The sequence below is a fragment of the Tachysurus vachellii genome, chromosome 21 (genome assembly GCF_030014155.1).
Source record: "Tachysurus vachellii isolate PV-2020 chromosome 21, HZAU_Pvac_v1, whole genome shotgun sequence".
NCBI lineage: Eukaryota > Metazoa > Chordata > Actinopteri > Siluriformes > Bagridae > Tachysurus > Tachysurus vachellii.
The window spans coordinates 17,457,604-17,470,103 of record NC_083480.1 but is presented as its reverse complement, the minus strand read 5'-3'; the positions used below and the strand labels follow the sequence as shown (position 1 = coordinate 17,470,103).

The following is a 12,500-nucleotide window of genomic DNA, read 5'->3' as shown; positions in this document are numbered from 1 at the left end:
GATCCCGTGACTCGAGGTAGTTCGGATAAGCGGTAGAAAATGAATGAATGAATAATGTTTAGCTTTTTTTTAGGTGAGTGTTTAAAAGTGTTATTGGTGCTGCTGGAAAATCTGCGTCTACTAAATGAGCGTATCCTGATCTTAAATAAACAGATCGTGGTAGAAATCCTGCCCACACGGGACTAATTGTGCAGCAGCAGAGTGTTTATGTAACTGCTCGGATTTGAGATGAGTCAGTTTAATAGATTCAGATTCAAAATTGAGTTCGGCGGAGAGTCGAAGGTTAGCGAACCGTTAGCTTAGCTCAGGGATGATGCTCTATCACCTGATTATCTGATTTTTTTTTTAATTTTCTATATAAAAAGTGATTTTTGAAGATTCAAACAAAAACAGTGTGTTTTGTGTCTCTTTTTATTAGGGTTGGGAACCGAGAACCGGGTCTTATTCAGAACCGGTTCTGTTTTTTAACAGGAACCGGAACCGCGCGGAATTTTCAAGTTTCTGTTCCAAACGCGGTTCCGATGCGATGACGGGCAAAGCGCTGGGAGCGGTCACTTTAAATAGCCATGTCTTACCTCATGAATATTCATTGCTTACACTGTTTACAGTCACGCAACCAAATTAACGCAGTTTACCACAGAAATCAGTCACTCGCGCTGCTGTGCTGAGGTACGCTGTTTGTTAAACATGTCTAAAAAAAGTCTAAAGTTTGGATTCATTTCCAAAGCTACAACAATGAAGCAAATCTACCCCCTCTGAGAGGGTTTTCTCCACAGCTGGAGATACAATAAGCCAGGAAAGGTCTCGCCTTCTCCCAGAGAAAGCAGACACGTTAATGTTTCTTCAGAAAAAGTTGTAATTCTGGATGTTAAATTTGATGTTGGATTTATTTAAATTTAAATTGATATGAATTGAAATGCTCTGTTTAAAATATTTACAGAGTGATTAATAAACACAAATGGAAATATAGCTGCAAGCAGCGATACCGGGGTCAAGCCGATCAGATGCGCTCAGAACATGTCACTGATGAACCATACCAAGTTTCGTGAAGAAAATAAAGTGACAGCTCAGGCGCTATGTGTTCAAATGTTTACCATGAACAGACAGACAGAGCGAGAGAAAGAGACAGACAGAGAGAGACAGACAGACAGATGGCCATTGTACCTATATAAATATACAACGTGATTGTATGTGAGTGTGTGTGTGTGTGTGTGTGAGTGTGTGTGTGAGTGTGTGTGAGTGTGTGTGAGTGTGAGTGTGTGTGTGAGTGCGTCTGTGTGTGTGTGTGTGTGTGTTTGTGTGTGTGTGTGAGAGTGTGTGTGTGTGTGTGTGTGTGTAAGTGTGTGTGTGTGTGTGTGTGTGAATGTGTTTGTATGTGAGTGTGCGAGTGAGTATGTGTGTGCGAGTGTGAGTAAGTGTGCGAGTGAGTGAGTGTGTGTGTGTAAATGTGTGTGTAAGTGTGTGTGTGTTCCTCGTATGTGAAAACATACTTGGCAATAAAGACCTTTCTGATTCTGATTCTGATGTTGCAAGAATTTTGCCTCTAGGCCTTACGAGTCAGCAAAAAATTGGGTTTTTGGACTGTTGGTGGCGCTAGAGGGTTTGAGCTAGACACACCAAAGTTGCTTCAGTAACTTCTAAGACTGGCCTCTACATGTGTGCCAAATTTCATAACTTTCCTACGTACGGTTCTATGGGCTGCCATTGACTTCAATGGCGGAAGAGGAAGAAGAAGAAGAAGAAGAAAAACTAACAATAACAATAGGTGTCTACGCCCCTTCAGGGCTTGACCCCTAATTAAGTATTGTGCATTATTTTTCACATTTCTTTTATTATGGAATTGGAATCAGAACCGGGAATCGTAAGGCAGAACCGGAATCTTTTGATACCCAACCCTACTTTTTATGCTCCGTGGACAAAGAAGACACTCTCCTGTTTAACCTTTAACTCTTTTTCACTCTGGTGCTCTGTTTATCTAACAGAATGGAAATGAACTCTTATGAGATGTTTTTAATCAGCTGTCTAACAAGTCAGTGATCTTATCACTGTGATGTGTCACTTTCAGATTAGTGTTTGTGTCTGTTTCTCTTTCTGTGATCCGTGTCTGAGACTCAGAGATGATGTTACTGTGACACTTTAAATGCTGGGCCACTCCTTTACTGTCTAAAACCTGCTTTCACAGAACACTCACACCCATGAGAAAATACCTCTGTAATATACATCAACCGTGAATTTAGCATTCAGTCATGATTACAAGTTACACTATTTTTTGTGAACAAAAAATTATTTCATTTTGCCTATATTCTAATCGGGGGGGTCACGATGGCTTAGTGGTTAGCACGTTCGCCTCACACCTCCAGGGTTGGGGGTTCGATTCCCACCTCTGCCTTGTGTGTGTGGAGTTTGCATGTTCTCCCCGTGCCTTGGGGGTTTCCTCCGGGTACTCCGGTTTCCTCCCCCGGTCCAAAGACATGCATGGTAGGTTGATTGGCATCTCTGGAAAATTGTCCGTAGTGTGTGAGTGAATGAGAGTGTGTGTGTGTGTGTGCCCTGCGATGGGTTGGCACTCCGTCCAGGGTGTATCCTGCCTTGATGCCCGATGACGCCTGAGATAGGCACAGGCTCCCCGTGACCCGAGGTAGTTCAGATAAGCGGTAGAAGATGAGTGAGTGAGTGAGAGAATCTGAAGTCACCTCAATGTTTAAGTCTTACTTCTCCCAAGATGAGAACAACATGTCCTGAGGTGATTTATTCTTCCTCTGCAGAACTTAAGGAAGTTCCTTAAGAAATTGAAATTGCACATTTGTTGATGTTGTTGTGTGTGTGTGTGTGTGTGTGTATGTGTGTGTGTGTGCTAATTTGAATCTTGATCTTTGCTGCTCTCTTGTCTGTTCTCCTGGGTCAGGTACACCATCCAGGACCTGTTAGAACACCCCTTCTTCCAGGAGAACAACGGCGTCCACGTGGAGTTAGCTGAGGAGGACAACATGGTGAAGTCCGGTCTAAAGCTCTGGCTTCGAATGGACGACACCAAGAAGCTTCACGGCAAGTACAAAGACAACAACGCCATCGAGTTCCTGTTTGAGCTCTACAAGGACGTCCCTGAGGAGGTGGCTCAGGAGATGGTGAGCGTGTTATTTACTGTCTGTCTAAATAAATGTGTTCATTTGTGATAAATATTCACTTGCTCAAAGTGTCTCTTGGTCTCTTGTTCTCTTAAATGAACCTGGACCACTCTTTACTACACACCTGATATTAAACACAGAGAGTTAGGAACATTCTTCTTCTTCTTCTTCTTCTTCTTCTTCCACAGTTAACTCTTGTCTAAAGTTGTTGATTTTGTCGCACACTTTGTTCACTCACAACGATGACATCACTAGTACACAAGAGCCTCAAAAACATGAGATTTGTCCCCGAGTCTCATCTAATCAGACTATCCATCTGCAGCTCAGAGGTGAAGGGTCACACGTCAATAAGAGAAGGTTGTGATTGTATCTGAGACGAGAAACTTGTACTGAGTAAACAGAAGGATTTTTATCTAATACCCCGAATTCAAAGTTATTGGATTGTTCTAATCTCACTGACATCCTCACTCACCTGAGGAGCTTCATTGTGTTCATTCTCTCTCTCTCTCTCTCTCTCTCTCTCTCTCTCTCTCTCTCTCTCTCTCTCTCTCTCTTTTTATGCTGTAGGTGGTGCTTGGTTTTGTGTGTGACGCCGACTACAAGCTGGTGGCTAAAGCCATCCGTGACCGAGTCACCGCCATCAAGCGTCAGCGCGAGAAGCTCCGCCGGCTGGTCGACGAGGAGCAGAAGAGGCGTCAGGACGAGGTGATCGAGGAGGAACCCGAGACCGTTCCTGAAGCAGAACCTCGCGTGTCGAACCTCCAGTCTCTCCACCCGCAGATGTCAGCAGAGAGCGGCGTGTTCAGCCCGGTCCAGATGACCCCCACCGTGACCGTCTCCGCTCCTCTCCTGTCCACCGCTAACAGCTCCATGGACTCAGGCATTAACGCCAGCTTCACCACAGAGCCTGAGGAACCGGACACAGAGCACCATGCACACTATCACATCCGCCAGGCCTGCTATTCCTCCGCCACGTGTAAGTCTTAAAACTTACATCTGAAACTTGTGATTCATTTTTTAACAAAATATCAAAGAATCGAACAGGAATTTCAGCTGTCGATCTTAATCCTTCACCAGAGATGAACAATCAGGAATTCATAATTAAACTCAATGTATTTGGTTAAATAATATAATAATTTTTGAAACTGAAGCACTTTTGTATTCTTTATTGTGATTGGTCAGAATCAAACGAGTAAATTTAGCGTGCGTACGATAAGTTCTAAATTTGCACACACAAGCACTGGCATTTCCTCAGTGGCCAATAAGCAGCTCCTGCAGGGTCGCACTAATTTGCATAAAGAAACCATATATGATAAACAACTTCCCTTTAAAAGCCCAGAACCCTTTAGGTACTGCTTAGTGCACGTATGACTGAAACCTAACCTGAGGTCACAGGGTGTGTGTGTGTGTGTGTGTGTGTGTGTGTGTGTGTGTGTGTTCAGAAACATTCTGTAAGTGAAAGGAGAGCCCACAATGATCCTGGGATTAGTCCAAGACTAGGGTTAGACCCTACAAATAAATACATCTACAATACATTGCTTGTTATTGCTAAAAGTAATTGCTGTAACTTTTTATTCTTACAATCAGATACATTAAAGTCCTTCCTTACTCAGCACTAACTGTTTTCTGACACGTCCGGCAGCTGATTGTGAGACGGACGGCTACCTCAGCTCCTCCGGCCTCCAAGAGCCACTTGAAGCTCCGTGCCCCATGTCAAGCTCCGCCCCTTCACTTACAGAACCGCCCACTGAACCGATTAACGTTGTCAAACCAGTTGTTGAAGCTCCACCCACAGAAGCTTTGCCTGCAAAGGATGATCCAATCCCAGCACTCCGCTTTCCCTCAGTGAGTAGTGGCTGGAGCTTTGGTTCTTTAAATCTTAAAAGAGTGTAAACATTTTGCTATATTTCATGTTAAAATAATAATTTGTAATTATATTGAACTCAAATAGTATCTCGTACCTTCTTTATTTTGCTTTGCAAGCATTTGAGATGTCCTCCTGTTCCTCTAGAGCATTGCCGTGTCCCACAATTCTGAGCGAGTGCACTCCAGCGGTGCCAGCGGCTTCTCGTCTCCCGTCGACAGGTAACCATAGCAACCTTGCTTTTGCCATCATGGAAAATTCATTATCTTTATAAATCTATCGTAACATTCATCTTTAAGTCTTTAAGTGAGTGCTGTTGATGATTTCAGGCTTTTTAGTGGAACACTTCATTCCAGTAACACTTTAAACTTCATGAGAAACATTCGTTTCAATCCAACAGATCCTGTGAGTGTTGGATAAATGTTAATGAGGCTCATTTCCTATTAAACTTCCCTCAAATCTTAAAATATTGACGCGTGTGTGTTTGTGAGTGTGTGTGTGTGTGTGTGTGTGTGTTTAGATAAAAATGTGTATTTTTCCACATGTCCTGGTGTGACGTGTTTTTTGACGTCAAAGCACAGACATAAGCTGAAAGCTGGATTTACTTTTCACCTCAGCAATCTGCTTTGGGATGGTATGATGCTATGGCTGATGCTCCATTTAGCAAAGCCTTGACTCCTGTATCACACACACACACACACACACACATTAAGCTAAGGCTGGCTGAGCTCAGCGTGATGCTGTTTGTCCTACACAGTAGAGTAGAGAAGTGCATCAGGACACAACACAATAGCCGTGTGAACAGTGAAGCTCGTATGATGAAGAAAGACTGAAGGAGAGTTTGTTCATTCATATTTAATAACTGCTTATAACTTGATCAGGGTCAGGACTGGGGCTTAAACACACATACTAGCGGTGTGAGCAGGATTTAAAAACAAAATTGTTCAAAAATATGTCTCTGTTTGAGACTGAATTCTGAAGTGGAGTGATGAAGCTGAGGCTAAGACCTTGACCTTGTTTCCAACCTTACCTCCTTTCATTTCTCTGACCTTGCCTCTGACATTTCACCTTCACCTTGCCTCTGAGTTTGCCTCTGACCTTGCCTCAGATTTTGCCTCTGAACGTGCCTCAGATTTTGCCTCTGACCCTGCCTCAGATTTTGCCTCTGACCTTGCCTCAGATTTTGCCTCTGACCCTGCCTCAGATTTTGCCTCTGAACTTGCCTCAGATTTTGCCTCTGACCTTGCCTGAGATTTTGCCTCTGTCCATGCCTCAGATTTTGCCTCTGACCTTGCCTGAGATTTTGCCTCTGTCCATGCCTCAGATTTTGCCTCTGACCTTGCCTGAGATTTTGCCTCTATCCATGCCTCAGACTTTGCCTCTGACCTTGCCTCAGATTTTGTCTCTGAACTTGCCACAGATTTTGCCTCTGACCTTGCCTCAGATTTTGCCTCTGAACTTGCCTCAGATTTTGCCTCTGACCTTGCCTCAGATTTTGCCTCAGATTTTGCCTCTGACCTTGCCTCTGTTAACAGTTACGCCTCCGATGTGACATCAGGTTTGAGTGACGGGAACGAGGGCTTATCAGAGATGAGCAGCAAAGGTCCCAACAAACGCACAGGAAGTAAATTGCTGAGGAAGAGAGCTCGCTCACGGCTGCGTATTACAGGGGTATTACTGAACATCTGCACACAAGTTCACACACTACACACTCTTTGTCTAGCTCTCTGCCTCACCCACTGTCTCGCTCTGTCTGTGTCTCTACAAAGTTGTCAGATAAGGTGGACCGGGTGGTGGAGTGCCAGCTTCAAACTCACAACAGCAAGATGGTGACGTTTAAATTTGACCTGGATGGAGACAATCCTGAGGACATCGCCACGGTTATGGTGAGCAGTCTGAGACTCAGCCTGTCATAGGACCCGCTGTAAGAGTGTGTCCTCGGGTGTCCAGGCCTAATCTGTATCTCCTGTGTGCAGGCGCATAACGAGTTCATCCTGCCATCAGAGAAGGAGGGATTTATTCACCGCATGAGGGACATCATTCGCCGAGCTGAAGCCCTGATGAGGAAGGAGCCTTTAGAGCCACTCATTCCTGGAAACATCCTCCAAGTGCCCTATCTGAGTGGAGCAGGAACTCTTTCAGGCTCTCAGGTGAGTTAGAGAAGCTTCCAGAGTGTTGCTATGGAAGCGGTAATGTATTAGAATGAGTGTGTGTATATATATATATATATATATATATATATATATATATATATATATATATATATACACATACACATATATATGTATGCTCAGCTAGAAAATGAACTAACGCCTTCTGACCAATCACAATCCAAACTAAGATCACTTATATCCACTTAAATCTGTTGGAATGCACAAAGTATTGGCACCCCTACCCTGTCAATCAGTGAAATAGGACTGAGAATAAATATGATGTAACTATGCTTGATTTATGTCAGTTATATAAATTCAAAGGCTTGCAGTATGTACCCTTGTGAGCACAACTTTTAGGTAAAATGGTAAGGTAAAAGTATTAAAAGTGTTAAAAGTGTTACGTACTTCAAAATTTGCAGTCAGCTGAGGAGAAAGTTTAGAAGGTCGGCTGTGACTCAGAGCAATTATTTTATTACATTATTTTCTACACCAGGAATAACTTTTTAGACACACACACACACACACATACTGTACACACACACACATACACACATACACACACACATACACACACACACACATACACACACATACACACACACACACATATACACACACACACACACACACACACAATGGTAGGATTGTTATCAGTGCTCATATTGACTGTTTTTCTCATCAATAGCTATTAATAAACACCACACAGAATCATGAGCCGAGTGAAATAGAGAAATCTTTGTAATAATATTCTTTGTGTTGTTTTCAGGACCATGTCCCACTGCTCATATCATCATGTTCTCTTTTGTATAAACATTGTTAAAATGTTGAAAGAAAAGGGCAAAGTTAATATATATATATATATATATTTTCAGGACCATGTCCCACTGCTCATATCATCTTGTTCTCTTTTGAATAAACATTGTTAAAATGTTGAAAGAAAAGGGCAAAGTTAATATATATATATATATATATATATATATATACACTAGTATATACTGCCAGTGCTAGCTCAAGTGGTTAAGCCTCTGGGTTGTTAACGGTAGGATTGGAGATCAAGCCCCAGCACTGCCAAACTGCCCCCGTTGGGCCCCTGATCAAGGCCCTTAACTCTTACTGCTCTAGGGTGCTGTATTACCCTGCGCTCTGACCACAACTTCCATAGTTGGGACATACGAAAAAAGAATTTCGCTGTGCTGTAATGTTCATGTGACAGATAAAGGCTCTATTTTATATACAGCACCACTCTATATTTAATAAACACTGATAAGATCTATGACATGCATAAACAAAAATATTTATACGATGGATCCATCTCTATGTTTGGTCTATAATTCGTTAACTAGTAAGCTCAATCTTCTCATAAATCTTTATCCTTCTGCCATGTCGAATTCTGGATCCTGATTGGTCAAAGGTTGGTGAGTTGGCAGCTGCACATCGCAGGTTTACACGCATTAATGCGCTCGTACTGATATGTTACTGTTTCCATAACAACAGCCCATTCACAGAGTTTTGCTTAAGAAGATGTTGATGTAACATTTATGGAAGGAGTCTCCAGTGTGAGTGCTTTATGACAGTCAGAGGTGAAGCTGACACTTAAAGTTGTCCTTCATGTTCCAGACAGGAAAGGTGTTTAGGATTCTTTGTGCTTTCTTGCTAAAATGAGGTAAACAATAGAAAAAAGAGCCACACTAAGCTGTTTACAAATCTGTTTGTTATTTTGAAATATTTCATGTATAAATATCAGACTCATTATCAACGTTAGACCTAGTTGTTTTTATTTTTTTAACGATGCAGTGTTTAAAAACTAATTTTCTGTTCATTTTTCAGCCCAACCTACACACCCAGGGGCTGGAACGCACACACTCGTCCTCCTCCCTGCCAGGTAACACCATGTTATGCAAGACAGGCCACACCCACATGACACAATGACATGTCTTAGAGCTACATGTAGAGAAACGACGTTAGCCCGGCAGAATGATGTGGGTCTCTGAACTGTCCAACATTAGTGTCTTGTTACACGCGGACTTGCTGTTGTCATGGTAACAGCGACTCTAATTTTCACTTGTTTCATGTATCTACATGTCCTCGTTTGTACTCCTCTGTCATTTAAACATAACCCAGGTTGATTTTCTCATTAACTCTGTTTCTCTGATTCTCTATGCATGTTGCACTCAGATTACACTGCCGGTCAGGTAATTCGAGGCCCCTCCCCTGGAGTGGGCGGAGACTATTACCTCGATCCTGATGCAGCTGTACCTGTGCGTCCGCTCCGCTCACAGTCTTTCCACACCTCAGGTATCTACTAAAACATGTCTAATACTTTATTAACCCTCCATTCATCCATCTGTCTATCCATCAGTGTGGTATGTCAGTCCATCCATTTGTCTGTCTGTCCCTCTCTCTGTCTATCCATCCATCTGTCTGTCCCTCTGTCTGTCTGTCCATTTATCTGTCCATCCATCCATCTGTCTGTTCGTGTCTGTACCATTATCTCATATTTAACTCATTAATAAATCAGCATGTCATACTGATATTAATCAACAGCGTGCGTATTACGCAGATTACACGGCAATAAAAGAGTATCAGTTAACTCAAGGCCCCTCCCCCGGAGTGGGCGGAGACTATTACCTCGATCCTGCTGCAGCTGTACCTGTGCGTCCACTTCGCTCACAATCTTTCCACTCCTCAGGTATCTACTAATATTTGTCTAATACTTTATTAACGCTGCCTTCGTCTGTCTGTCCATCCAACCGTCTATCTGTTCCTTTGTCTCTCCATCCATTCGTCTGTCTGTCCCTCTGCCTGTCAATCCATCCATCTATCTGTCTCTTTGTCTGTTCGTCCATCCATCTGTCTGTTCGTGTCTGTACCATTATCTCATATTTAACTCATTAATAAATCAGCATGTCATACAGATATTAATCAACAGCTTGCATATTACACAGATTACACGGCCATAAACGGTGGTCAGGTAACTCAAGGCCCCTCCCCTGGAGTGGGCGGAGACTATTATCTCAATCCCGATGGGGGTGTACACTTGCATCCAATCCGATCACAGTCTTTCCACACCTCAGGTATCTACTAAAACATGTCTAATACTTTATTAACCCTCCATTCATCTGTCTGTCTATCCATCAGTGTGGTATGTCAGTCCATCCATTTGTCTGTCTGTCTCTCCCTCTGTCCATCCATCCGTCTGTCTGTCCCTCTGTCTGTCCGTCCATTTATCTGTCCGTCCATCCATCTGTCTGTTCGTGTCTGTACCATTATTTCATATTTAACTCATTAATAAATCAGCATGTCATACTGATATTAATCAACAGCGTGCGTATTACGCAGATTACACGGCAATAAAAGAGTATCAGTTAACTCAAGGCCCCTCCCCCGGAGTGGGTGGAGACTATTACCTCGATCCTGCTGCAGCTGTACCTGTGCGTCCACTTCGCTCACAATCTTTCCACTCCTCAGGTATCTACTAATATTTGTCTAATACTTTATTAACGCTGCCTTCGTCTGTCTGTCCATCCAACCGTCTATCTGTTCCTTTGTCTCTCCATCCATTCGTCTGTCTGTCCCCCTGCCTGTCCATCCATCCATCTGTCTGTTCGTGTCTGTACCATTATCTCATATTTAACTCATTAATAAATCAGCATGTCATACTGATATTAATCAGCAGATTACACGGCCATAAACGTGGGTCAGGTAACTCAAGGCCCCTCCCCTGGAGGGGGCGGAGACTATTATCTTAATCCTGATGGGGGTGTACCCTTGCGTCCAATCCGCTCACAGTCTTTCCACACCTCAGGTATCTACTAACTCTCCATTCATCCATCCGTCCATCTGTCTGTCTACAGTATGTCTGTTCGTCTATATGTTCCACCTCTTTATTTGTAATACTTATAAATTGATCAGGGTGACAATGATGTGTGTGTGTGTGTGTGTGTGTGTGTGTGTGTGTGTGTGTGTGTGTGTGTCCTTATATAGATTATACAGCTGTGAATACAGGTCAGGTGACCCAATGCTCCTCTCCTGGCTTGGGCAAAGACTTATACCTGGACCCTGATATGGGACCTCCTGTCCGTCCACTTCGCTCTCAGTCCTTGCACACATCAGGTATCTATCTATCTATCTATCTATCTATCTATCTATCTATCTATCTATCTATCTATCTATCTATCTATCTATCTACAGTATCTATCTATCTATCTATCTATCTATCTATCTATCTATCTATCTATCTATCTACAGTATCTATCTATCTATCTATCTATCTATCTATCTATCTATCTATCTATCTATCTATCTATCTATCTATCTATCTACAGTATCTATCTATCCATTCATCCATCCATCCATCCATCCATCCATCCATCCATCCATCCATCTATCTATCTACAGTATCTATCTACAGTATCTATCTATCTATCTATCTATCTATCTATCTATCTATCTATCTATCTACAGTATCTATCTATCTATCTATCTATCTATCTATCTATCTATCTATCTACAGTATCTATCTATCTACAGTATCTGTCTATCTACAGTATCTATCTATCTATCTATCTATCTATCTATCTATCTATCTATCTATCTATCTATCTACAGTATCTATCTATCTACAGTATCTATCTATCTACAGTATCTGTCTATCTACAGTATCTATCTATCTATCTATCTATCTATCTATCTATCTATCTATCTATCTATCTACAGTATCTATCTATCTACAGTATCTATCTATCTATCTATCTATCTATCTATCTATCTATCTATCTATCTATCTATCTATCTATCTATCTATAACTGATGTAATGTTATTAACAAGTTATTAAGACCCATCTGTCCCATCTCCCATCATTAAGTCCCAAGGGTTCTGTTAATGATATAATTAAGGGGTTAATTAACGCTTCCCGTAAACAGATGTATAATCAAACATAATCAGTGAAATGGTGAAGCTTTCTGCATGAAGGAGTCTCCAGTGTCGGTGCTTTGTAGTCAGAGGTGAAGTTTTCTGACATCTTCAGGACAGAAGAGAGACGTTTGCGCTTCTTTGCGCTTTCATATTTTGTCTTATTAACGTCAAGTGAGAGAAAAATCGGAGAGTCTGTTGAGCGAACGAGTGTTTCAGCTGCAGAGTGTTTACAAACATTCTGCTTAACTCTTGAACTGAATTAGCTGATTGGTTGCTTGTGTGAAGGTTAACGTCATGAGGAGTGTCTGAGTGTCTGAGTCACCGCTGAACATGAAAACACAGCGAGAGTGAAAACAAGACAGAACCTTGCTGTTATTTCCATCGTGACAGTTTACAAATGGAAATTTCCATTCTGTCTCACTTCATCTTTTGTTTATCGATAC

At 42.1% G+C, this 12,500-nt stretch overlaps 1 protein-coding gene across 7 annotated transcripts in view; it reads left to right on the top strand.

Moving 5' to 3' along the window:
* wnk4b (WNK lysine deficient protein kinase 4b) overlaps nt 1-12,500 on the top strand; it is a 63,347-nt gene that overhangs the window by 44,765 nt on the left and 6,082 nt on the right. The window contains exons 6-19 of one of the 7 annotated variants that reach the window (XM_060896947.1): nt 2,906-3,125; nt 3,693-4,101; nt 4,768-4,970; nt 5,137-5,210; nt 6,525-6,660; nt 6,759-6,875; nt 6,966-7,139; nt 8,970-9,024; nt 9,318-9,437; nt 9,703-9,831; nt 10,088-10,216; nt 10,482-10,610; nt 10,819-10,947; nt 11,127-11,255. In XM_060896947.1, the coding sequence (XP_060752930.1) occupies nt 2,906-3,125; nt 3,693-4,101; nt 4,768-4,970; nt 5,137-5,210; nt 6,525-6,660; nt 6,759-6,875; nt 6,966-7,139; nt 8,970-9,024; nt 9,318-9,437; nt 9,703-9,831; nt 10,088-10,216; nt 10,482-10,610; nt 10,819-10,947; nt 11,127-11,255 (2,153 nt within the window). Of the gene's footprint in view, nt 1-2,905; nt 3,126-3,692; nt 4,102-4,767; nt 4,971-5,136; nt 5,211-6,524; nt 6,661-6,758; nt 6,876-6,965; nt 7,140-8,969; nt 9,025-9,317; nt 9,438-9,702; nt 9,832-10,087; nt 10,217-10,481; nt 10,611-10,815; nt 10,948-11,126; nt 11,256-12,500 lie in introns of all 7 variants that reach the window. The other 6 variants (XM_060896946.1, XM_060896948.1, XM_060896949.1 and 3 more) reach the window with 6 other exon arrangements.